The 26,057-nt window shown below is 46.5% G+C and overlaps 1 protein-coding gene across 1 annotated transcript in view; it reads right to left on the bottom strand.

The window, feature by feature from the left end:
• The window catches only part of HYDIN (HYDIN axonemal central pair apparatus protein), a 3,273,799-nt gene that overhangs the window by 587,811 nt on the left and 2,659,931 nt on the right, over nucleotides 1–26,057 (bottom strand). Inside the window, exons 64-65 of the mRNA XM_069654775.1 lie at nucleotides 14,325–14,585; nucleotides 14,031–14,173 (exon numbers count right to left, since the gene is read on the bottom strand). Of these exons, the coding sequence (XP_069510876.1) occupies nucleotides 14,031–14,173; nucleotides 14,325–14,585 (404 nt within the window). The remainder of the gene's footprint in view (nucleotides 1–14,030; nucleotides 14,174–14,324; nucleotides 14,586–26,057) is intronic.

Below are 26,057 nucleotides of genomic sequence, written 5' to 3'. Positions count from 1 at the left end.
GAAAAGGTGCCCCAGCCAAATGAATGGGGACAACATGGTGTGCCATGAAAGTTGGGGGGGACAAACACCCCTGTCCCCCCCTAAAATTAAGCCCATTGTCAAGACCTTGAAACAGAATGCCAGGATAGTACTTTGTGTAAGGGATCAAGAGTAAGACTGACACAGTGGCATGTTTGTTGTTTGCTACATACTTTTATTTCTCCAAAATAGCATGAGGGTTGGTGGAAATCCCATCTATCCCTAACCTAAGAGGGGGTTCCCTGCCTCAAAAAAAGTAAGAAACGTCTGCGTCAGGATGTTATACAAAAGACTGTTCTCTGTCCTGTGACCAAGAACCCTGAGCTGACCCTTACATATAATGTGCACAAAGGGATTTCTAAAGACTAAGCATTCATAGCCTTCTTTCAGAGTTTCAAAAATATTAAGTTTAAGGTGTAGCTAAGACAGAAGAACAAGTTACTTACCCCTGGTAACGTTCTTTCTCTTGGATGTTCCTCCCACATATACCTCATCTTTGATATATTCAAGTCTGCCTGCAGCTTGCTTCAGATTTTTTTTTCATAGGGTTGAGCGTCGTGCAGCGTCAAATCTTGGTCCTCAACAGCCTCCGTAGCGTTCGTTGTGATGTCGATGCTGATTATATATTGGCACACGTGCTGACCGTTACCTCAGTTCTTCGTTTTTTCCCCTCCCTAAGTACCATGCTGTGTTCACGGAGGAGATAGTCTTGGTGTTGCGAGTAAGGAGGTGTAAGACACAGAAATTCTAGACAGGAGGGGATGGATGGGAGGGCGATGAGGAATACGTGGGAGGAACATCCAGTCGAAACAAAGTTACCAGGGGTAACTTGTTCTTCGAATGGATTGTGTCCTCCCACGTATTCCTCATCTTTGATAGACTCCTAAAGCAGTCTGCGTTTTTGGCAGAGGGTGCCAGGAATTTACTTTACTTGTTAATGTTGTGGAGGCCAGCTTTGCCAAATTTGACTTCCTCTCCTGAAAAATAATCTATACATTAGAATCTACTAAATGTATGCAGAGACTTCCATGTTGCCGGTAAGCAAATGTCCCTCACTGGTACACCTCTCTCAAGAGCCGATAAAGCAGCCACTCCTCTAGCAGAATGCGCCCTTAGACCTTCAGGGGAATCCTTGCCAGCCAATGAGTAATACTCATTTAGGCACATCACAATCCATCTAGAGATGGTTTGTTTTGTGGAAGCTAATTCTAACCTATGACCAGCATAACCAATAAAAAGCTGACCACCTTGGCGAATATTTGCAGTCCTTGTGGTATAGAAACTTAGAACCCTCTTTGGGTCTAAATAATGAAGTCTCTCTTCCTCCTTAGATGGATGAGGAGGGGGATAAAAAGATGGTAGTGCAATACGTTATGCCAAATTCAAATTCTGACACAACCTTCAGGAATAAAGATGACTTAACCCTCAAAACTACCTTATCCTTGGAAAAGGTTGTGAAATTTGGAAGACAGAGCCTGAAGCTTACTTACCCTACGGGCAGATGTGATAGCCACTAAAAAGGCGGTTTTTATGGTAAGCATACTTAAAGGGCACAAATGTAAGGGCTCAAAGGAAGCTCTTATAAGACCTCTTAGTACCATGTTTAGATCCCATGATGGCACGATGAAGGGGGTAGGCGGGAACAAATTTGTCAAGCCGTTCAGAAATTGTTTCACAATCGGTACTTTAAAATATGATCCCTCATCCGGAGATCTTTTGAAAATTGAAAGGGCTGCTAAATAGCTCTTCACCATGGCTGCTTGCAACCCAGAAGTCTGATTGCCCTAAGCTCCAAAACGATGATATGGAGTTTGGACTCCGATTGAGACCAGTGTCTGCTTATTGAAAGCTCTTTCCTGTGAGGAAGGCGTCTGTCACAACTGTTGTCTCCGGCCATTGTTGCCAAAATGGTTCTCCTCATCACATTCTCTCGGCTGGCCCACCACAGGCGATCCTGGGCAACCCTTGTCGGGACCTGGAGAAGATCTGTCATTCTGCCAGAGAATTGAGACCACTGGAATCTGAGAGCCCAGGAGATCTCATTCTCAGACGAGCTTCTGGCATCAGAAAAATGCATGATACCATGAGGCTGAGCAACCTTAGGAAGTCGTAGGCCGGAAGCCATTGGGTAATCTGACATTTTTGGACCATCTGCAAAAGATGTTGAGTCCTTAACTCAGATGGTGAAGCTTTTCCCAAGGCTAAAGCAAAGACTGCTCCAATAAATTGAAGCTTCTGAGAGGGTGTCAAATGAGACTTCTGGAAGTTCAGGGAGAAGCCCAGCTCATGAGGAATCGCCAGGCCCGAATGAGATGATAAACACACTGTTCCGGAGAAACCGCTCTGATCAGCCAGTCGTCCATGTAGGGGTAGATGTGAATCTCCCCTCCTTAGACTTGCTGCCACCACTGCCATAAACTTGGTGAAAAACCTCGGGCGGAGGTGAGCTGAATGGCAGAACTCGAAACTGATCATGAGAACCGCCAACCCCCAAACCTCAGGTACTTTCTGTGCTTCTGATGTATCGGCACATGAATGTAAGAATCCTGAAGGTCCAGTGACACCAAACAATCATGGAGTCGAAGGGCCTGAAGGATCTGCGAAAGAGTTACCATCATGAACTTGTCCTTCCTGAGGAACTTGTTTAAGCATCTCAAGTCCAAGTTGGGTCGCACTCATCCGTCCTTCTTTGGTATTAGAAAGTAAGGAGAGTACCAACCTTGGTTCCTCTCTGCTACAGGCACCAATTCGAACCGGATCTGGAACCAAGGTTGATCTTGCTCTGGGGGGCAATCGGGAGGTCTTTTCAGGAATGGTAGGCAGTATCCGTCTGCTACTGTTTGTAGGACCCATGCATCCGAAGTTGTGCTTTGCCAACTCTGGACATGGTAAGACAGTCTGCCCCCTACCACAGTTTTGTGGTTGAAGGAGTCATTTGCTGTTCCACCTGCAGCTGAGGGTAACTCTGCAGGTGCTGAACAGGGAGTCTTTCCCCCTCTACCTCTTCCACGATAGGGTCTTCTTTGACCTCTTTGTGTAAAATGGCCATCTTCCTCTTTAAATAGAAGACTAGAAATGAAAACGACCTCTCCATCCTTGACCTGTACATTGTGGTTCATCGCTGTCCCTGTTTAGCTGCAGCTCTGGCAGCTTGCAATTTTTCTAGATTGCTATCAGCCATCTCCCCAAAAAGAGAAGTACCGTCAAAGGGCATGTCTAACAGACACGCCTGGACGTCAGCCGAAAAGCCAGACTTTCTCAGCCAGGACATGCGTCTAAGTACCGTGCTGAAAGGCATGGCTCTACTGGTTGAGTCCACCGTATCTAAACTAGATTGCAGGGATTGTCTCATGGCACCCTTGTCATCTTGTTATCGGGCTTAAAAAGCCTTCTCTCTCTTCACCCTCTGGTATGTGCTCTGCTGCTAGAGCAGCCATACTCCAAAAGGTATGGGTGTATTTCACAAATGCACTGGTATCATTGGCAGATTTTAATGCCGTACTTCCTGCAATAAAAACTCTTTTAGCCAAAGAGTCAATTCTCCTATCCTTATCTGCTGGAGCAGAAGGATGCGCTGCAGCCTTTGAAGGTGATGTTGCTGCTTGAACCACTAAACTTTCAGGTATTGGGTGCCTGTTCAGAAATGGAGGATCCACTGAAGCAGTCTTGCATTTCTTTGTCAATAACTTATTAACAGATGGTATAGAATGTGGTTTCAGCCGATTTTCCATTACCCTTACCCTCAGGGCTGCATGCAATGGCAGTACAGCTTCCCTAATTGGCCCACTGTATAATATGTCAGTGAGATCATAATTTTCCACAGTGACTGCCAGTCTGGACCATCCCAGATACTCAGCTACTTTACCAATAACCTTTCTGTCTGAAGGATCAGTGTAACCAGCTATCTCGGCATTACCAAATTCTGTCTCTGGTGATGTTTCCCCAACTACCAGTTCCCTTTAATGTATCTACAAGATTCTGCATCTTGGATTCCTCTGATATAAATTCCTCTGGAACATTTGGGGTTCCATATTCAAACCCAAAAGGGAGCTGATCATCTTCCTCCTCATCATCTTCAAAGATAGAACCCATTTGCCTAAAGAAATCAGGTCTTGGAATGGGTTGGAACAATTTAGGCTCAGGAATAGATTTTACAATCTTCGAGAGCAAAGAATGCTCCGATGATGTCGAAAACGTCGAAGAATTCAACGGTTTCTTCAAAGCGGTCAACAAATGTGTTGACACGTTATGTTGCTTCGAAGACTCAATATGAATTATATGCATCGAAAGACTGTCATGATCTCTGCTTCCAAAAGGTCAGGGTTTTCCCAACTCCCTTGGAAGCAGATCCATAACCCAGGTTCCGAGTGCCAACCAGTCCCAATTGGGACCTTTTGGACCCAGTCCTGGCGCCAGTGGCACTAGGCTCATAAATATGCCCAGTCCCAGCGCTGGAAGCGCCGGGCTCATAATGCTTGGGTGGACTTACCTGCAGCAGACCATGCTGCTTACTTGCCTGCCAGTTGAGCCTCTGATCCTCTTCTGTTTGGAACTATTTTTCCTGTTGGGTGGGGCAGGAGCCACTCCCTAGGTTCAGAACACTGGAACTCTTCTGGAAAGCAGGAACTCTTTTCTTACCTAGGCGTGGCTGTGGAAGGAGACACCTAAGCACTACAGGAGGCTATTTAAACCACACCCGATGGATGAATCTTGCTTTGCGTTATTCTGCATCCTCTGCAGCAGAACGCTCATCGTGTCTTCTGCATCTGATCCTGGGCCTAAGGAAAAAGGCTTACCATCCTGAATCCAGTCTTCAGCAACACCTATAAAGACAAGAAAGAACAGGTTAGCATTACGGTCTTCAGTGACAGCGCTTCACTTACCTGGTCCATCGGCTGTCACCAACGCCTCGCGCTGCATTCCGGCATCTGAAAGACAAAGGCTTACCTACTCTTCGTGCGCTCCGGAGGCCTTCGGCGCTGCATCCCGCATCTGAAAGACAAAACAAGGTGCGTTTAAAGACATTGGGGAACTTTAATACTCACGTGCCATTACTCCTTTCCACATCTAACCCAGTGGGTATTCCGGCACCCTGCAGCCGCTCCGAACTTGTACCTGCAAAATAAAAAGACAGTTAGAACGCATCGTGAAGCAGGCAACAAGCGCTTACTTAAGTGCTTCCAGGCGCTTCTATTCATCACACGGGCTCCATCTTCAACTCACTTCAGCCCGTCATCCGCCATCGCCGGAACCCTGCAAAACAAGAGACATCATTACTAAAGACTTTTAAAGACATTAGAATTACTCGAAACTTACCGTTCGTGCAGTAAACGATAGACAGCAGTCCTCTGAAGTCAAGAGGCCTGCTCCCCTTATCCAGTGAAGAAACTGGTTACAGCACCCTGCCCCGAGGCAGATGGAGAGCACGGCGTTCACTTACCTAAGGTGAGAGCGTTAACCTTTGGGGTTCTACAGGAGAAGAGAAAGGGAAGAAGAGAGAGACATTCAATAACCCAATTCATTAATCCCATATTTTCTATCTGCAGACATCTTACCCTTCGAGTCAGACATACAGTGCACAGAGGTCCAGCCCAAAGAGCCAGCCGTGTGTTACACATCACCTTTGAAGATACGGTATACGCCCAGTCAAGACCGGCGCCTCTACGGGAATCAGGTGAGCGTTACAGTTCAGGTGACATCATTTTGAATCCTTCTAAGAAGGCTTCGATGCCGATAGTGAATGTTTCGTGGTAAGAGGCACCGGCTTTTTCTTGTGCGTCGAAGAAGATTCCTTCGATTTATGTTGAGGAACCTCTGTTCTCGGGCTCTTAGGCGTGCAAGAAGGGGACACACGGGACTACCTATCGTTCTGGCCACTTTTCGCTGACTCCTTTAGAGGAACACTCAGAGGAGTGTGCCTTTTAAAAATGTCTCATTTTTAAGCTGAATTTTTCTAACTCCGCTGGAGTCGAGTTCTTTTTTGGGCAACTAACTCTTTCAGAAGAGGATGATGAAGATGAGGACCTGCAATGCCGTTTCTTACCCTTTTTATGGCAATAGGATGACAAGCGTCGTGAACCGGACCCGGACTGCCTATGTTTCAAATGTTTTTTTAACAGGAGAGACATCTCTCGAAACAGAGGAAGATTTCCTCTTCGAAGAGGTAAGGGCCAAGGATTTGGGAGAGGGATTACCTTCATTGAGTTTCCCTTTCCTTTCCCGCAAGGCCTTAACTGTCATCGACCTTGTGGCCCGATCCCAAGCACCACAGACAAACATGCTGTGGGTCTGAAATCAACATCTTGGCCCTACAGTCCGAACACCGCTTGAAGCCAGTCTTCGGTGTGGAAGCTATTTCTCGAAGTAAAACAGAGTTTTATTGCTGAGGCGAGTAGCTCCGAAGCACACAGCAATGCAGGAAAAACGGAACTGAGGTAACGGTCAGCGTGCCTGGCAATATATAATCTGCGTCAATGTCACAAAGGACGCTACAGAGGCCCGTGGGGACCAATATTCGATGCTACGCGACGCTCGACCCTATGAAATAATTTTCCGAAGCAAGCAGACTTGAATATATCAAAGATGAGGAATATGTGGGAGAACACAACCAATTTGAAATAAAGTTCTACCAGCAAAAGGGATCACCATTCCCCCAAATTCCTTCTGGTAGTTTTAACAAGTCACTTTATCACAGTTCCTGTGTTATTCTCAAGGTTTCACTTGACATTTTAAAGGACGATTACCCATCCCTTGAACTTTCACACAAGTCCTCAAATGTTCCAGTTCTTCACACTCTGTACCTTCCACTTGGTTTCAGGGGTATTGCTGTACCCTTCTACTGATTGCTCCTCTTTATGTCCCTGGTGTACTCTCCTGCCAGGGTATTTTACTCCTTTCTCACAGATTCCAAAAAGAGACATGTTTCCCTTTTATGTATTGGTTTGACACTTTTCCCAACTTTCGGGTCACTCTCTTGCCAGGATGTCCCACTGTTTCACAAAGTTCACTTCCACTGGTTTACTCTCCTGCTAGGATAGCACACTGTTTCACAAAGTTCACTTCTCCTGAGGTTTTGAGCCCCAGACTCACTATTTACCTGGTTCACTAACCTGCCAGGACTTTTCCATTCTCCAACTACTTTCTTTGTCATCCATGAAACAATCTTTTCTAAATATTGGGTTGCCAACCCTTTCCCATTACAGTTCGCTTCTGCTTTTACTTCCTCCTTCAGATACATGGTTCTTGACCCTTTTCCAGCACTGTTTGCACTCACACCAATTCCTGTTTTGAAACTTTGGGTCACCAACCCTTTTCTAATATTGCTTGCATCTGCATCAACTTGTTACGCTCACCTGGTATCCATGGGGACGCCACCCAGCCCTGGTTGGATGATTTGCACTCTGGAACCCTCTCCCGGTCCCTTGGTAAGGCCTCTGGTTTAAGATGGGTCTGCAATACAGGAGAGCTGGATTCATTACCAGATGGTCGTTATGTTTTCCCACCTCCCTTGGCCTCAACTCCTTCCTCCCCTTGGGCCTTCTCCTCACCTTAATATTGTAAAAGGTGGATTCTCTGTCCTGCTCCTCGTGGCAGGGGCGCGTAGATGTGGGGGGGGGGGAGGCGAGCAGCCACCAAGTTACTTCACTGGTGCAAGCCCCCCTGTGGGAATCCAGGCCTGCTGCGACTCCATAGGTTTGCTGCTTTCCTTTTAGGTATGGAAAGGTATTTTGGTGTTGTCATGCAGTTTGAAGATGAGCATGGGCCGGTAGGCGAAAGCGTGGTGTGCAACGCTGTCCGGTGAGTAATGCACAATGCGCGGCCCTGTTGTGCCTTTTATATTGCTAACCTGTGTCTTTTCTCTCCTTGCATGTTGCGATGTTCCTCGCCGAGCGCCGTAATGTTCCAGCAATGATACTGCCCAGGAGATGACTATCCAGGTAAGAATTGTGTGGCTTTCTTCATTCAGGAGGAAACGTGAGTAAAGTTACTAATGCTGTCTTTCTTTCTCCTCTTTCCAGGTTATGGTATTCCAGGATTCATGCGGTGCTGGATGATGGAGTTCGTACCTTCAGGTGAGTGGAACTGAAGTCAGCGATGGATTGAAGACAGGATACTGTTCCAGGTAAGTTTCGTAGTGTTCTTTCTCTCTCTACAGGTACTTGGTTTCAGGTAAGCTGGCATCAAAGAACTGGACACGGTAAGCGCTACGCTGCCCACAGCAAAATAACGCAAAGCATGTTCTGCTGTTTGGGTGTGGTTTAAATAGTCTCAGGTAAAGTAGTCCAGGTAAAATAGTCCCAGGCCTGCCACACCCAAAGTAGTCCAGGTAAAGTAGTCCCAGGCCTGCCACACCCAAAAGACTAGACCGCATAGTTCAGTTCCTTGTAACTGAGCTATGTGTGTGCCTCCATGTTGGCTGAACTCCCCCCCCCACCAAGTTAAAATAGTCCCAAGTAAATAGTCCCATTCTAATGTTGGTCTTCATGATGGCTATGAGCCTGGTGCCAAAGGCGCCAGGACTGACTCCAAGAGAGTCTTGGATGAGGTTTTAAGGCCTTTGACCTGGCCCTAACTGGAAGGCTGATTTGCCAGTGAGGGCCAGGGGCAAGGGTCATGACACAACTTCTTCAATGGTGTTACTTAACACAACACAGCATCCACCTACACACACTCCATTAATCGGTTTACTTTCTCTTGGTTTACCGATGGCTTCCGTGTTCCTTGTGACTTCCCTTCTCTGTCTTCTTTGGTTCGCTGACTCAGCGTCCTCCCCGTAAGCCGGTAAGTGTTTGTTTTGCCCTCCTCTGCTGCACTTTGACCTCCTCTGCTGCCACGGCCCTCGTTGTTTTGGGCCCTCAAGCGGTAATCTTCCTTGGGTTTGCCTCTCCTGCACGTCATTCGGGTCAGCTTCAGCGCTGCCTCTAACGGTCTGCTTGTCCTCAGCATTATGACCAGCATCAGAACAAGTCACCAACAGAGCCATCCTCTGCCTCTCTCTTCGTCCTGTGTTCTCTCAGCTGCGTCAACTTTACACTTCCCGGCATAGTGTAACGATTTCCAAAGACGAAAAGGCGACATTGGCTTACCGCTTCTGGTCATCTTCATTACTCCATCCCTCTTCCTCGTCTCAGTATTGAAAAGGGGGGGTACATAAGGAGTTTGCCTGCCGTAAGCTGAGATTTCTTCTTCTATACCACAATAAGCCATGTAAGAATGTTGCAGAGGCTTATGTGTGTCATTGGGAATTGTGACTGCATGACTATTTTGATCTAGTATTCTTCTGTCCCTTTGGAGTTTGTCTTCCCCTAGGTAGTCCTCCTGCAGATGGCCATCCACAGGGTTAGAGTCAGGTAGCTTCTTCCTTTCCCTGGCCACGTAGGAGAAGCTTCCCTCCAGACAATCAGTGACGATATTGCTAGATTCATCACAGTTGTTACAAAAACAAAATCAAGTTAAGCCTGATAGTCTGAATGGCCTGCTCGTGTACACAGGAGGCCAAATTGCTGACAAATTAGTGCACTTTATATGTGCTATCCAAAATGGACTCAACTCAGTAATCCAATTAAAGAGACTTGGGTAATTAGCAAGAGCCAGTCATGAACTATATTCAGTCAAGCTACATATATCCATATATGTTCTCCTCCACCCTCAAGGCCATGCTTCTGGCACTACTCAAGCTCAATGTCTCCTCTCTCTCTGCAGACAAATTTGCATTTTACTTCTGCACAAACATTTCTTTAATACGTGATGTTTTGCACACCCTCCTAACACCCCCCAATTCCTTCCATCTCCTCGACAACTTTAATACCCACTCTATCCTCCTTTAGAAGCATTCCTCACACCTCCCCTCGTGAACTGACACCTATCCCCCACAGTCTGCCAAACCATCCTGTGCAACTTACGCTCCACAGATGAAGGAAGTAGTACCTGTTACTGCTGCTATCCTTTCTCTTCTTTTCGATCTATCAATTTGTTTTGAGAATTGCTAGCTTGCTACGAGGTGAACAACATCCATCTCTTCTTGGAAGAAAACATCTGCTGACCCTAGCAACCCAGTCAATTATTGCCAGTCTCCCTTCTGCCCCACTGCTCAATAATTCAAGCATGTGGTGTTTAACACTGTGATACCTCTGGGTTTGGGTGTATTAACAAATGCAATAAATGAATAAATAAATATTAAAATAACTGGATGACTGTATACCTGGAGACCGACAGGCATGCGCCAACGTCTTCACTCCTCCTCTCTCTCCATCTCTCCTCTGGATGGCTCTTTGATGCCTCATGCCTAACACTTTTAAAAGTGAAATCATCCAACTCCCGGCAAATAATGTCTCACCTCTGATCCCTTTGTATATATTCTTGCCCCACCCCACAAGGCTTGCAATTTTGAGGTCCTCTTTGACAGTGAACTTTAACTTCAACTTTTAATTTTCACCGCAGACACGACGGACAGGATTAACCTCCTTAACCCATCCCCCCACCTTACCTACCAATACACTGAAACCGTTATTTCCACTCTTGTTCTAATCAGGCTAGACTACTGCTCTAGCCTCTTATAGGGGAATACTCCATTAAATAAAGTACTTAACATTGCTACCTGCCGTCCCTTTAACTTCCCTCAATCCTCTTCCACCTTTGTCCGCCTTCACTTTGGGGAGGGTAGGTTTAGGATCTAGCGGAAGGCAAAGTTTGCTTTCTGCTGATAAAGAGGCAAGTGGGTAGCTACTCGGATGAGAGGCACGACAACAGAGTGCTAGGCATGAGGAGGGTGTGGGTTGAGGGAAATAATTGTATGTTGATAAAATGGGAACGGTAGACATGCTTAAGAACTTTCCACAAATATATGCTGAATTCCTCTCAATTATGGAACTAATGCTGTCCTCTGACCTAAGAGATCCCGAGATGAAAATTCTATAAATGAAGTATCTAGTATTATTTTACCTCATCTCTCTAAGCCCCATGGACAGGTTACTCAAGAAATGACCCATAGGGAACCCTGGTATAATAAAGATTGCAGGCAGTGCAAACAAAAGCTTCTTGCTTTAGTAAAACATTCTATGAAAAAGAACAATAACGAAATGCAGGACTTGAGATATACATATAAAAACGTGATCAACCACAAGAAGATGGCTTATGTACTAAAATATGGAGAATCACTCTTGTTTGCAGCTGCACATAATAATACAAAGGCTTTCTGGATTTGGTGAATAAAGACTTTAATAGGAACTTGGTAGAAGAAGCAGTGAGTAGTCGGTTTGATATGAGTATTTTCAAAATCTCTACTGCAAAAACAGAGATGTTTTTAATGGAATGTCTAACTTCAAAACCTATATATTGTCCATCAACCATGATGCTCAGCCTAGAAGAAGTCCAAGTGGTGAGGTGTGTTCCAAAGGCAAGCAGGGAAAGCCCCTGAACCAGATGGTATCGCAGAAGACTTTTTTAAAAATGAAATGATAATCTGGGCCTCTAAGATTTATAATACTATTTTTACCTCCAAGAGAGTGCACACATTATGGCAGAATGCCGAGATCATCTCAGTATACAAAATGGAAGGGAGAGATAACCCTGCATACTATTACACAGTTTCTCTTTTAGATACGACAGGCAAAATATTTCGGAAAGTGTTGTTGAATAAGATACAGAAATGGATAACCATAAATGATGCACTATTCAATTTACAAGCTGCTTCCAGTGTTTGGGAACTGTTGATCAGACCTTTAAGTTATATTTGCTAGTTGTGAACCTTGTTGTATTAAGGAAAATGTATCTTTATTTTGTTTTTTTAGATCTCAGGACTGCTTTTAACTCAATCCCCAGTAAGAAACTGTGGTCAACCTTATGGACGCAAACATTTCCATCTGATCATCGAAGGGTAATTATGGAGCTATATGCTGACAAAATAGCATGTTTCTGATATGGTCTAGAAGAAGAGCAAAGTTCTTCCTTTCCATTTGATAAAAGTGTAAGGCAGTGGTGTGGTTTGGCCCCTGCCTTATTTTTGTCCATTTATAAATGGTCTTGCAAAAGGGATCTCAACTTTTGAAGCTGAAGCACCCCAATTAAATGGTATTTCAACTGCGATTTTATTATATGTAGATGATGCAGTTTTAAGATCTAAAACAATTTCTGGGCTAAAAAGGGGGCTACATTCGCTTTCACTTGTGGTACCAAAGGTCTGAAATCAATTATTCTAAAAAAAAAGTTAACATAGGGGGAAAATGGCATGAACAATGCAGTAAATCGAACATCATTTTGGCGAGAAACACTGTAGTCATTTTAAAATTTGCTTGAGATGAGTGGGGGGAGGCTGACTAAACCGGCATTAAATGTCAGTGCTATGGGTGAGTATGCACGTCCTTATGGCATAGGAAGGCATAATAGCTCAGCAGTTTTAAAGCAAAAGCCAGACAAGCGTGCATCTATGGTGCAGTCTGGAGCCCTTTACACTATAAAGCATTAACATCCGTAAGGGCTCCCAGTGTCTGCACCAGCTATAGCAGTTCACTTGGAACTAGGGTGAACCACAATCGAAGCATCACCCTCCTTGTATTGGCCAGCATTGTGTTGAATCGTATTGTATTAAGTTGCACATTTCTCGGAGATTGCTTGCATAGAAAGAAGGCATAAGGAGGACCTTTACAACTTTTGTGGTTTAGACAGTTCAAGACCATCCTGCAAGATAGCAGAACACTTGCTCTGTGGGAGAACCCTAATAATGCATAGGTTACCAATAAAGGAGAAGTAATACGTATGGGATAAGGAGAAATGTGTAGTTGACCAATTCGTTGTCTCTTTTTTAGTGATTTATCTACAAATAAACCTTGAACAGTTTTCATTTTTATTTATTTATTTATATTTATATAGCGCGCAAGCAGCCCAAGGGCATTGAGGCAATGTTACTTGCAAGAACTTAGTTACAAAGGTACAGGCATAGTAGCGATCGTTGATACATTATGGATATTACAGAACATAATGCTGTTGTTTCAGACATTGCACTTGTTCATTGTGTTACAGCTTATGCATTGGGTCATGTGGTAAGTATTCATGCTAATGTGCGGGGTATTATGAGAAGAGGATGGTTTTCATAGCTTTGCGGAAGGTGGTGAGGGAGGCCTCACCTCGGATTGTAGGAGGTAGGGCATTCCAGTGAATGGGTGCGAGATAGGGGAACTGGATCCACCCGGTCTGGCTTTTTTTTTACTAGTGGCACAGAGAGCATGTTGGTATACAGTGATCTAGATGGCCTGGTAGTGGAGACGGAGTGGATTCTTTTGCATTCTTATGCCAAGTGTTCAAGGATATACACAACAAACATTAAAGATTGTGGATAAGGAACACATGTATTACAAACCTATTGTCTGCCTGGCTGGAATGCAGTGCAATGTCATCGCAACATATCTTTCAAACGCATGGCGTAGATGACTTAAATACCTCAAAATAAATGATTGATACGATTTACCGAATGCAGCCAGGATATTAAGTGAGTTTCTATTGTTTTCATAGTAATCGATATGATGAATGCATGTTATTTAATTATATCCGTTTTGTGATTTTTGCATTTATATTGTATTGTGGTATATGAAAATGAGGGTATTTCTGTGTATGTTTTATGGATTTTATCAGGAATAAACAAAATAAATTGGGGTTGAGGTAAGAGTGCCAGGTGTATGGCGGGGTGCAGGGCTCAGAGAAGGCAGTATTTGGGTTTGAAGGCTGGGGTGTCTGGGATGAGATAAGTGGGCACAGTCTGCGTGTACATTTTGGAGGGAGGATGTCTGTTTTATTGGACGAGTAGGTAGGTGGATGAGTGCTCTAATTTGAGGATAGTGAAATGGGCAACAGGTGAAAGAATCAGAGGTGTAGGAGGTGTTTGTGCAGGAATGTGGACTTGGGGGGTCGGGGGGTTTTGATAGTAGAATCCTAGTACTAAACTCCCAAATAGCATATTTAAGGAAGTACTTTGAATTCACCACTCAATCTGAAATTAATATTCAAGTACGTTGGCATACCTGTGGGGAGAAGCGCAGCGGAGCTTCAGCGGACCATTCAAACCTCATGACATCTGTCGTACTCCGATTTGTCATGGTAAAGGTTGCCTGATATAGCTTTCCTATGTGACAGTCCCCAAACTGGAGGTGATCTGTACGGGTAGCTTAAAAGGAAAGCAAAAATGTATCATCACAGATGCATTGGTGGATTTAAAATAGACATGTATGAGCTGGAAATGGGACTGCAATCATTCCAATTTCTGCAGCCACTCTTTTCCACTCACATGCACACAACACCTTTCTAAAATTGTTCACCTTCTATTTCTCCCTCTTCCAGCTGCGCTTCAGCATTCTCCCAGCTGCTTGGAGTTACAAGACTGTGGATGTTATCGAGGGTGAGGATATCCTGGTATCCCTCTCCCACCAACTGTATGTTGCTCTCCTCGTATTGGTTATCCACCACTGACAAGCGGATCAGGGCCTTGAAGGGACGTGCCAAGTTTGGTTTGAACAGCACATCAAATTCTGCTACCTCTCCAGAGTTCAAGATGAGAGAAGCAGTATGAGCTCTACGCCCTGCAAAGGAGAGAAGATAATTCAATGAGGGTGTCATGCAAAGATTGGACTAAACAAAGAATCTGCGATGACAGGTGTGCCAATCTAGAGCATAATTGTAAACAATAATTAGAGATTGTGGGTGCAGAGGAATCGGTAGTGAATGATAAAAGAGAATATATCACAAAAGAAACAAAGGTAACCACTGATATAATGTGAGCGAAGCTTGACACTATTCTATGATAAGATGGAGACTCAGGGAATATGAAATGAGATGCAAGCAGATGGCAGTTGTAAATAGAATGGGGGAAATAGCAATGATTATATTGGGAAACAGTAGCAATATCAAGACGACTTGGAGGGGTTTCATTTTTTCCAGGAGATTCATGGTTAAAGCAATCACTAAAATAATAGTAAATAAATAAGTGTGTTGGCCTACTGTTCAAGGTGACTTGCATATTCTCTTATGATAAAAAAATGAATATTAGCATACTGCACTGAGCAAAAGAAGCATATGCATAGTATTCTATTTTGTGACACAAATGCAGGTAGCTCTTTGGGGAAAGTGAGGAAATATCTTTATAGACGATTTTTGAGAGGCCTGTTAATGGTGCAAGGATGGTAAAAAGATTAGTAAGGATATTATGTTCCAGCATCAACTCTTGCCTATGTGAAGAATTTAATGACAGACATCTACTGTACTTCAGAGAACATACAAGACAGATACAAGAGAACCAGCAAATCATAATCTGTGAATGTAAAATCTATCACATTGTTTTCTGAATACATGTCACCGAGGGGGTCTGTGTGTGTCTGTGTAGGTAGGTGTGTAGGTATGTGCAGATATGTAGTTATGTTTAGGTCCATTTTTTTAACCTCTATGTAAATTCTTTAGCATCCCATTTAGAGCCTACTCAAAATGATGTTTCTTGCAGTGACGCAAGGAGATTGCCAGTTCTGAGCTATGCTGATGATGCTGTTCTTGACAGAACTCGCAGATCCTTGCAGATTCTGGTGGAGGAATATTCGACTTTGATGAAGGCTAGACATTTGAAGGTCAATTTGGCAAAATGTTTTGTAATGTGCATTTTTCTCGCACTGCTGTCAAGTTCCCGCCCGTGGTCTTTGACTATCTGAGACTAAGATTCAATAGCAGATTGAACTGGGTGGAACACATTGTTAGCCAAACAATCATAATGCGGCAAATAGTGGGGGGCATTTTTAGATTTTCAAAGACTTTGAAACAGCTCGGATCAGCATATGCCAAGGATTTACAGGGGTAAAGCAATTTCAGTGGGTTGCATGGATGCAATATCTGAGGCTATAGAAAGTCAGAGTGTTTACAAAAAATTGAGAATTACTTTCTGTGAAGGCATTATGAAGTAGACACAGAGAACTAAATAAAGTTGGGGCTAGAAACCTTCATTAACGCAAAAAGAGGGTTGCAAAAAGGCCTATTTGCCCGATGCTAAGGTGGGATTTCCCAACCTAAGGTTTAAGTTACTTACACCTATTTCTATTGTTCTCTAGCATGGGTCTGGCATGGATTTACATGCTCATGAATATTCCCCATCCTCAGGCTGGGAATCCTCGGTAAAAGAAAAATCAATTTCACTTCATCTTTAAAACTGTATTTCTCCTCTAAACCAATCACTGTCCTCTGGGTCATACTGCCCCCATCTAATGGCCGTCCTCTCCCTAAGCTCCACCGCTGGTCGCCATCTTCAGATTTGGTAAGCAAATAAAAGTGGCAGTATGAACCAAGAAGAGCCACAAAGGGAAAGGAGGGAGGGTTTACATGTGAATCCACGCCAGACCCTTGCTGCAGTACAATAGTTACAGGTAAGTAAATTAAACCTTCTCCAGCATGGGGGCTGGCATGTATTGACATGCTCATGAAAAACGATTACACAGCAGTACATATACACACAACCACAGGAGGTGGCAAGGCTCAACAGAAGCAAAAATACTCACCCCTGGAACAGACTCACCTCAAATGAAAAGGTTGCGTAACACCGCTTGGCCAACTCGGGGCTCCTCCCTAGAATCCCTGTCGACACAGTAGAACCTTGTGAAGGTGTGCGGGGGCACACCAGCAAGAAGCACTGTTGTTGCTGCGATGGCTCTGATGGAGTGGGCTCTCAGCCGGCCTGGCAGCAGCCTGTTAGCCAGACAATGACAGTGCATGATGCAGCCGGAGAGCAACCAGGAGATGGAAGCCTTGGACAAGGCCTTTCTGTGATTCACAGGTCCAAAATTGATGAACAGCTGAGAAGACGTCCGAAAGCTCTTTGTGCATGCCAAGTAAAAACCTCAAGGCATGAACAACATCCAGCGAATGCAAGGCCCCTCTCCTCTGGCGACGACAGATTCGAGAAGAAAACAGACACCACCAAAGGCTTACTGAGGTGGAACTCCGATGGCACCTTTGGCATAAAGGTGGGGTGTGCACACAGTACCACCCTTGAAGCGTGGAAGGACAAGCACGACTGCTTGCAAGACAAGGCCTGGATCTCCCCAACCTGCCTAACCGAGGTCATCACCATGAGGAAAGCCGTCTTCCACGATAGAAACTTGAGCGGGCTTGATGCATTGGCTCAAAGGGCACCCCCATGAGTTTAATCAAAACCACATTGAGTTCCCAAGATGGGACAGGAGCCTTCACTGGCAGAAAAGTCCTGAAGAGTCCTTTGAGGAACTCTTTGACAGGTTTGTGCAACCACAGGGAAGGCCTTCCCGGTGCCGTGGTGTAAAAGCATATGACGGCCAGGTGCACCTTGATAAAGGCGTGAGTCAGTCCAGCCTTGGCCAAGGAAAGCAGGTATGGTAGGAGCTGCAGGGCTGTGACATGCAGAGAGGTAATCTTCTGAGCCTGGTATCACATGGAGAAACTCTTCCACTTAAGGCCGTAGCACTTCAACGTTGAAGAGGGTGTGGCCTTGGCCAGGATGTCCTTACACTCTGCAGGTATAGAATAATGTCTACACTCTAGGGCTGCAGGAGCCAGGCCCTGAGGTTCAGCAACGCTGGGTCATGGTGCAGAATCACCCCTCCCTCTCTGGAGAGAAGGTCCGGAGGTTGTGTCAGCCTGATGGACGGAGCCTTCGACAGACGTAGCAGGTCTGGATACCAGATTTGTTGCACCCATGCAAGAGCGACGAGCATCACCCTGCAGTGACACTGAGTGGGAACGGAGGAAAAGCATATGGGAAAAGTCCCTCACCCATGCTCCTCGGTGTGGGAACATGCTGGCGAACTTCTGACACTTGTAATTCGTTGTGTCTCGAAAATTATGATCTGGGGTTGACCCCATTCGTGGAATAGAACATTCACCTGGTCCTGGCAAAGCTTCCACTCGTGGCAAGAATGTAGCTCCCTGCTGAGCGAGTCTACAATGGTGTTCTTGATGCCCACCAGGTGAAAAGGGACAAGAAACATGTCCTGATGAATGGCCCAGTGCCACAGCTTCTGGGTGTCCCTGGAGAGTGTCGGAGAGCATGTCCCACCCTGCTTCCGGATGTAGAACATGGTGGTGGTGTTGTCCGTGAAGATAGTCATCACCTTGCCTCTCAGCAATGGCAGGAAGGACTTGAGGGCCCACTAAACGGCCCTGAGCCCCAGGACGTTGCTATGAAGGGTTTTTTCTTCTGGCAGCCAGAGGCCTGTGGCATGCAACTGTCCAGTGTGAGCTCTTCAACCCTCCAGGGAAGCATCCGTGGAGACTGTCACCTGGTAAGGAGGGACTTGGAATGGGGCCCCTTGCGTGAGATGAGAGAGCACGCCCCACCACTGTATTGCTCGTTGGAATTCCTCGTTGAGGGTGATTTTAACCGTCCAGGATACTGAGACTTGTAGCCACCTTGCATCCAGATAGTCCTGAATAGGCTTCATCTGTAGTCTGCAAAGGAGGACAAGGTTGATGGAGGAGGACATCATGCCCAGCAGAGACTTGATGGCACGCACTGTTGCCAACCGTGCCAGAGACAGGCGCTGCACCTTCCTTAGGATGGCTTTCACCTTCTTTCCCGAGGTAGAAGCCAGGCAAGTCACTGCGTTGAGTCGTGCTCCCAGAAACAGAGCGCTCTGTGATGGCTCCAAGCATGACTTTGGATAATTTATGGAGAATCCCCGATCCGTCAGCAGACGCATGGTCCTCGCCATGTGCTGGCTTGCCAGAGCATGGGAGAGGGATTGAACTAGCCAATCGTACAGGCATGGGTAGATGTGAATTCCCTTGAGACGAAGATACGTCGCCAAGCACTTCGTGAAGACCATCAGGACAATTTCAGACCGGCACCTTGAACTGATAGTTTCGCCCCTGGACCACGAACCGCAGGAACTTGTGGTCTTTCTGATGGATTGGGAGTGGAAGTACGCATTCTCCAGGTCCAGAGACACCAGGAAGTCGGCTTCCCCTAGTTGGCCGAGCATGTGCTGCAACGGGACCATCCTGAACTTCTGGGACTTTAAGTACTTGTTGAGGCATCGCAGGTCCCAGCTCGGCCTCTAACCTTCTGTTTTCTTTCGGACCAGGAAGTATCTGGAGTACACTCTGGAGCCACCGAGGTGCTGGGGGACGGGCTCTATTACCCCCTTTTTTAACATTGCATGAACCTCCTGCAGTAGTTGCGCGATGTGCTTTTCTTGTCGTGCCACAGGGGAAATACAAGGACACCAGCATTGGCACTCCAAGGTGTGTCCCTGTCCGAGAGCGTCCAACACCCATCTGATGGTGGTGATGGCCTTCCACGCGCTGATGAACCTCGCAAGCCTGCCTCCTACTGGGGCCCACAAGTGAGGGCCAGAGTCCACGGGTGGGTTCAGGCCTGTTTCGGTGTCTGGTCCCTGCCCTGCGGGTGGTGCCGACGCAGTCCTCCACTGCCATATGCCTGCGAGCGACCTCTGTACGCCTATTGCGTCATGGAGTGGGAAGGCTGCGGATAAAGGGTGCTGTAGCCCTTGGACGACCTGCCAGACTTTCCCCTCGACGAACGAAAGGACTACGACCAACGTTGCTGCAGGGTGCCCAGTGAACGTGTCGCCTGCGTGTCAGTCTTGATCATTTGAAGAGACTCATCAACCGTCTTGCCAAATAGGTATTTTCCATCAAATTGAATGTCCAACATCTTAGACTGAAAGTCCGGCCTAAAGTTGGTAGCTTTTAGCCATCCCTGCCAATGAAGAGACTCTGTTTTCCATCTGATGGAATCCAGTGTCCGCGATGTCCACTGCCACTGTGATGGCGTGGTCCGAGGCCACTTCCCCCTCCTGGAACAGCTCAAGAGCTTATGCCTTCTTGTCGTCAGGTAGGATGTCCAGAATAGGGCCCAGCGTATACCATAGTTCCTGGTTGTAGCGGGACAAAATAGCCAGGGCATCAGTGGCCTTAATGGTGCTGGCAGCCGTATAGACAATCCTCTTTCCCATAGCGTCCAGCTTCTTTCCCTCCTGGTCCGGGGGCACCCTGGACAAGGATGACGGGTTCCCAGAGCATTTCCCGGGCCCCGGCTGAGACCACAGAGTTAGGTGAAGGCTTGGACCTCAGGCACAGGGGGCGGTGCTCGGATTCTTCAACAGCACTAGGTCTTCATCCCAGATATCGTCCAAGAAGAGGACGGACATGATGGGTTTATACCTGGACTAACGACGTTGATAAAGGAACCCTTCCTTCTTTGCCTCCTCAGGCACCAGGGGCCAACCTCATCTGGCAGAGAGGCCCTGCACGGGTCATCCGTGCCTGCTGGCTCTCCGTCCACTGGCACAATGTCATCGGCCTCGTCAGTGTCCATGGACATAGCCGCTGTATCTGTGCCCGTGTCTGTGTGCGTGGCAGGATCCCCTGTTGGGTCAATTCCCGAGGTGGAGGCGGCGGTGGTGGAGGTGTCGGTTGGTGCCTTGGACCAGCAGGGTCCTTTGATGTGCGTTTGCCCCAAGAAGGGCTTCCAGGAAGCTGTTTTAGAGGAATTCTAGAAAGAGCAGAACCAGGTGTGGGCAGTCTCTGCTGAATTTCTGATACCAGCTTGTGCAGCGTGGTCAGAATGGGCTGAGGTGCAGGAGGAATGAGATAGGGAGGCTCTGGGCTGGTACAACTCTTCTGTAGAGGTAGATGACAGGGTTCCCCCCGCGGGGACCCACCTTCCGATAAGCATCCCTGGCCCCCTTTGTGGTAGGAATAGTAGCCCCTGGGGAGGTCATCGCCCTCATCAGAGCTAGTATACATTTGCACTGGCCAACTTGGTTCAGCCCCTTGTTCTGTACCCCTCTAGGGGTCGTATGAGCCTTACTTTTTCTCCTCTATGGAGAACTCTGGGGGGGAGGGGAACGGCTGCCGTCCCCCATCCAGGGGCCTTTGCAAAATCCGCAGGAGCTACCTCATGCCGTGCCGGTAGGGACACTTGCGCAGCAGTCGTTGCTCTGACTGTTGACACCACCCTCATGGTCTGCCCCCTTTTTGAAGTAGTAGTAGTGGTGGTCGTCGACAAGGAAGTCAACAGGATCGTCGACGGGTGGCAACAGTAGTCGTCGTTGATGCGGTTGTGACTGTTGATGACTATGTTGATGATGGTGTTGTCTTGGCTGGTTGAGACGCTGATGCCGTCGACGAGGGAGGCAGTGAAGGGGCAACTTTGGATCTCTTCTTCATCGCTTTGTCCACCGATGGCAAGCAGAGTTTCGATGGAGTTCAGGATTTTCTCTTAGAGGGAGTGCCCCTCACTGGTAGGCTCACTGTGGATGTGGTCAGTGATGGCGACCTTGTCCTTCCTGAGCCAAGACTCACTGGAGCGGTGAACCCAGTGGGATCAGTGGCATGCAGCCTTTCCTTCTTTTGGACCCCCGAGGACAGGGCGTCCTCAAAGGACCTCAACGTCTTTTATGAGAGAGTTTGATTGAGGGACCGGCCAGTCCTGGGGGAAGCATGACCATGCCCAGAGTCACAGGCCTTACCCCATTTTAAACACACCGCCAGCCTGCTATTGCAAACCTTTGTGGTCTTTTAAAAAAAAAAAAAAAAACACAGCAGACCTCGCATCCCTCCTCATCATGGTTCGGATGCAGGCAATAAAGCCATTTGTGTTATCCATCCTCCACGAAAACGTCCCTTAGTCCACATTTTGCGCAGAGTTTGAATAGACATCTTTTCTCCTCAGTCCTGGAGAAAAGGCGTGAAGTAGGCCCCAGCCCGGCCTTCCCTAAATTGATGAAAGATCCTCAATGCAGTATGATCTTCACTGTCAGTGGTCACCGCTGCTGCCAGTAGTCGGTCTACGGTCGAAATGATAAATCCAAAATTCTGTCAAAACTTTCAAAATGTCACCAAAAAACCTCAAAATATTAGGAAAATAACTCCGAGAGCACAAAGAGGACTCCCAACACTGAAGCGTGCATTAAAAAATCGGAAGATGGTCACCAGGGGTGGAGTTTAGGGAGAGGACTGTCATTGGATGGGGGCAGTATGACCAGTGATTGGTTTAGAGGCGAAATAAAGTTTTAAAACTAAAGTGAATGTTTTTTCACTTTTTTCTTTTACCAAGGTTTTTCCCAGCCTGACCATGGGGAATATACATGAGCATGTGAATCCATGCCAGACCCCATGCTGGAGAAATAAAACTAATGATAGACTGTGTCAGCAAGGCAAATGTCTGTCTGTGTCCACAACCTGTACTTGCCCTCACATCTAATTGCATACAATGTGTAGGGAGAAGGAGTGTTCAAATATAAATTCAGAGCTTTTTCCAGCTCTTGGTTGGAAAAGGTTTTTTCTACGTCAGGTTTTTTTTGTTCACATTACAAAACGAGGGGTTCCATTCCCCAAGCTTTCAAGTCCCTCAACTTTCCAAAACAAAATTCCTTCAGATCACACAAGTATTCATTCATTCATTCATTCATTCATAGGCTTGTGGGTGACTTATGTGGCTTTTCCTTTGGTGGGCGTACTAGGTGAAGGCACAGTTGTCAGACCACACAGTCCACCCATTACAGGTCACCAGAGGCATTGCTAAGGGGGGGGGGGGCTGAAAAGGCTATGGCCAATGGTCTTTTGGTTGTAACACCAGATAAAAGCTCAGGGGCTACAACCAAAAGACTTGCTAGCCCCGAGTCACGACAGTCCCAACATTAGCGTAGCCCCAGATCTTTTCCAGACCTAGCAACACCCCTGCAGGTCACGCAAGTGACACACCCTACTGTCTTCTTGTTCATAGGCATATTGCCTCAGCTTCACAATGGTGCTTGACTTATCACCAATTGTTTTGCCACCAGTCGCATGTTGCACTTTCACCTGTTCTAAGGGTTCTTGCCACAAGGTATTCTCTCAAGTTACACAGTTCCTTGTGGTCTTGTGGCGCTTGCCAATGCTGGTTTTCTCAGGTTACACAGTTCCTTTTTATCAGGAAATTGCACAAAAACTGCTTTCAATCAGATACATTTTCAAAAAGGCTTTTTTCATTCAAATCAGTCACTATAGAAACAAGAGTCTTCTCTGGACCTCTCTTGGCCCCGCAAAAGCTTGTTTAAACTCACACCTTCATTTATTGCACCCTGGGATTTCGCTCAACTTCAGGTTAGCCTTCCTTTCATCTCTTTCACAGTTCGGTATTCACAATTAACCGTGGGATTTTGCTCGGCTCCACGTTAGCCTTCCTTTCATCACTTTCACAGTTCAGTATTCACAAAACCTCTCACTCTGTTTGTTCAGCATTTTCGTTGAATCGTGGTCATCAAAACTATTCAGTAATTTGTCTGTGTTCAAACTCAATCGGCATTCATATCACCCAGTCTCTCTCTCACTCGCGAGCGACAAGACCTGCAACAACCATGCAGTCTACACCTCAGCGTCCCAAAGTCACTCAGCATTCTCGGACTGCCTGGTCCCTATCCACATCTTAAGCGCTTTGAAACACATTATGTGTAGGCGCTATATAAATAGACATATCATATCATCTGTGTCACTGGTTATCTGTTGTTGGTCAGAATGTTTGACCAGTAGCTGTCCATGATCGAAAAGCCCCAGCCTGTTCAAGGGGTGCAGATTCTTACCGTTGGAGGACCTGGTGGTGACTCCAGCCAAACTCCTGGATAAAAGGAAAACTCTTGCAGCCATTCAACTGATCATCGTTGGAGCCAAGAGCCCTATGAAGAAGTGCAGCCCGCTGAAGACACGAGGAATACCATTACAGCTGACCACCATTGCCTCCAGCCAAATCACAGTGAAACCCTCTCCTCTGTCCTGATCTCAGTCGGTCCTTCAACCCCCGGACCAGTTGGAACAACCAGCCTCAACCCCAAGGATCTGTGCCTGCTGTACCTTCCGAAGTGTCCCCTGACCACGCAATGGACTGACCAACTCTCTCCTGGGCTACCTCGCTGTACCCCATCACCATTTTGTGTCTATCTATAGAACTTGGAGGATCTTAAATCTGTGCTACAAGACACCTGCTCCTGTATTTTCAGCCTTCCAGTCCCAACAGAAGCTGATTAGGGCCGGTTCCTTTGTTTGTTAACAAGATTGTCTGTTGACGCCAGACCGGGGTGACTCCTATTGAATCACATCTTCACTGCCTGGAGGTATCCGGAGGTTGAATGCTCCTCAGAAATGTTCTTTATTTTCTATCGAGGATGACCAGCTTACCAGTCTCTGGAACCGTAAACAGGTACTGCGACCAACCAAAATGAAATTCCATATCCTGTAGTGAACCCCTGCAGCTCCCTCGACCAGGCCAAGCACAGAAGTCAGTCGGCCAAATGGATTCTGGACATTCTTAAGTGGTCTCTCGTAAAAAAGGCAGTAATGGGGGTAAGTTAACATACCTATTCCATTCTCCAAGGATTACATAGGTGTTAAGTCCTGTCACTATCTCTCTCTTGCCTGACTCAGTGGTGGTCTAATCAAGGATCCCCCTGGCCTTCTCTACAGTTGTGGGACTGGGTGAGATATTCACCTGAATTTTTGGAATACTCAATGGCAACCACTGGCATTGCTCAATCCAATAGTAAACCGACCTGAAAAGGGTATCATGTAGATCTGGTGGCTCCAGTGCATTAGGCCGTATTCCATCTCAGGTGTGGACTCACCATGAGTTAGGGATCTAATTCGTTGTTGCTCATAGGTGTTTTAACTATATTTTTCTACTTGGTTGCTTTTCTGTGTTTACTGGTTATGAATCAACAATTTTTCTACCTATTCACTTGCTTTACCACACTCAGTTATTGAAAGTCTTGCTTAGCATTCAGTTATTGAAAGTCTTGCTTAGCATTATGCTAGCTATTGCTTAATTGTCTTCAAGGTAAAGTGTAGTCGTTCTGTTTAGAACCCACAATTGTGTTTGTACATACGTATTTGATAATAGTTGCGTGGTAATATCCACCTGAATGTTTTATTGCTTAGTGTGTATTTTAAAGGCCCAATAGATCAGTATATATTTTTTGCATTTCTCTGTCCAACTGGAAATATTGGAGTGCTCTGGTGCATCTCATTGTAGTCCTAGACCACTCTTAGACCCCTCATGAGTCTAAGCCTTGCCGCTCTGCTTCCTTCCTTAATTGGGTTTGGCAAGAATTCAGTGTCTTTTCACAATACGTTGGCCTCCCAAAATCCACCCCCAAGGTTGATTTTGGAAATCCATCTCAACAGGCACTGAAAGCCAATGAACCGAGTAGCCCCTAATGCTGAGAGACCACTCTACTCTGGGTGAAAAGGGAGGAAGCCCCAGCGACACATGAGGGTCCGGATGCAGAAACTTGTCAACTTCCTGCTCCTGCGGTATCTGCTGCTGCCAGAGAGGCATTGCCCAGTGATTGGCCTGCGTCGTAACCTGATACCAGCTATGGCGCGGTGAGGTGGACCGAAGTGGTTGAAGCACGGCCCTCAGAAGACCGGTGTGAAGGAGGAAACTGCTGCAGCCAGAGAACCTGTGGGCCCTCAAGCATAGACCCGGTAACCCGTGCTATATGGACCTCGAGAGTATTCTCGGTACAAGCCAAATTGCCAATGGGGACAATGTCCACAGTAAAAGCCCGCACAGAGACCCAACTCTTCTCGGATTGAAGTCCAGTGAGAGACCCATTGGTGCAGGCACCTGTAACAGCCTACACAGATGCCTTAGGCAGACCCCAGTGGCAAGTTGCAACAGACCCATAACTAGCCCTCCCTACCAAGTGCACTCCCGGAAGAGTTGCCTGGCTGGGATGCTGAGGAAAAAGAGAGGCTTATTTACCTTTCCTCAAAGCCAAGAGTTTTGTGCGGTTATCCGGATTACAGCCTGTGAAGATATCCTCCCAGTGTGTTAGCCAGTGCTTCAGTGAGATCTGAGAAAGTGTGTCACAGAGAGCAGAGGCATCACAGCAGTGAGGAGGCGCCAAAGACTCTACAATGAGTGTCACAGTCTGCTGCTGAGAAAGACCTGCAACACCTTGAGTACATGGGAAAACCTGATTTATCCTGCATACACAGGTAAGGGACCGAGGTGAGCATGGGTAAAAAGAAAAGAATCAAAG

Source organism: Ambystoma mexicanum, chromosome 1p, assembly GCF_040938575.1.
Source record: "Ambystoma mexicanum isolate Mex_15411 chromosome 1p, UKY_AmexF1_1, whole genome shotgun sequence".
In the NCBI taxonomy this organism is placed as follows: domain Eukaryota; kingdom Metazoa; phylum Chordata; class Amphibia; order Caudata; family Ambystomatidae; genus Ambystoma; species Ambystoma mexicanum.
This window is presented reverse-complemented; position numbering and strand designations above follow the sequence as displayed.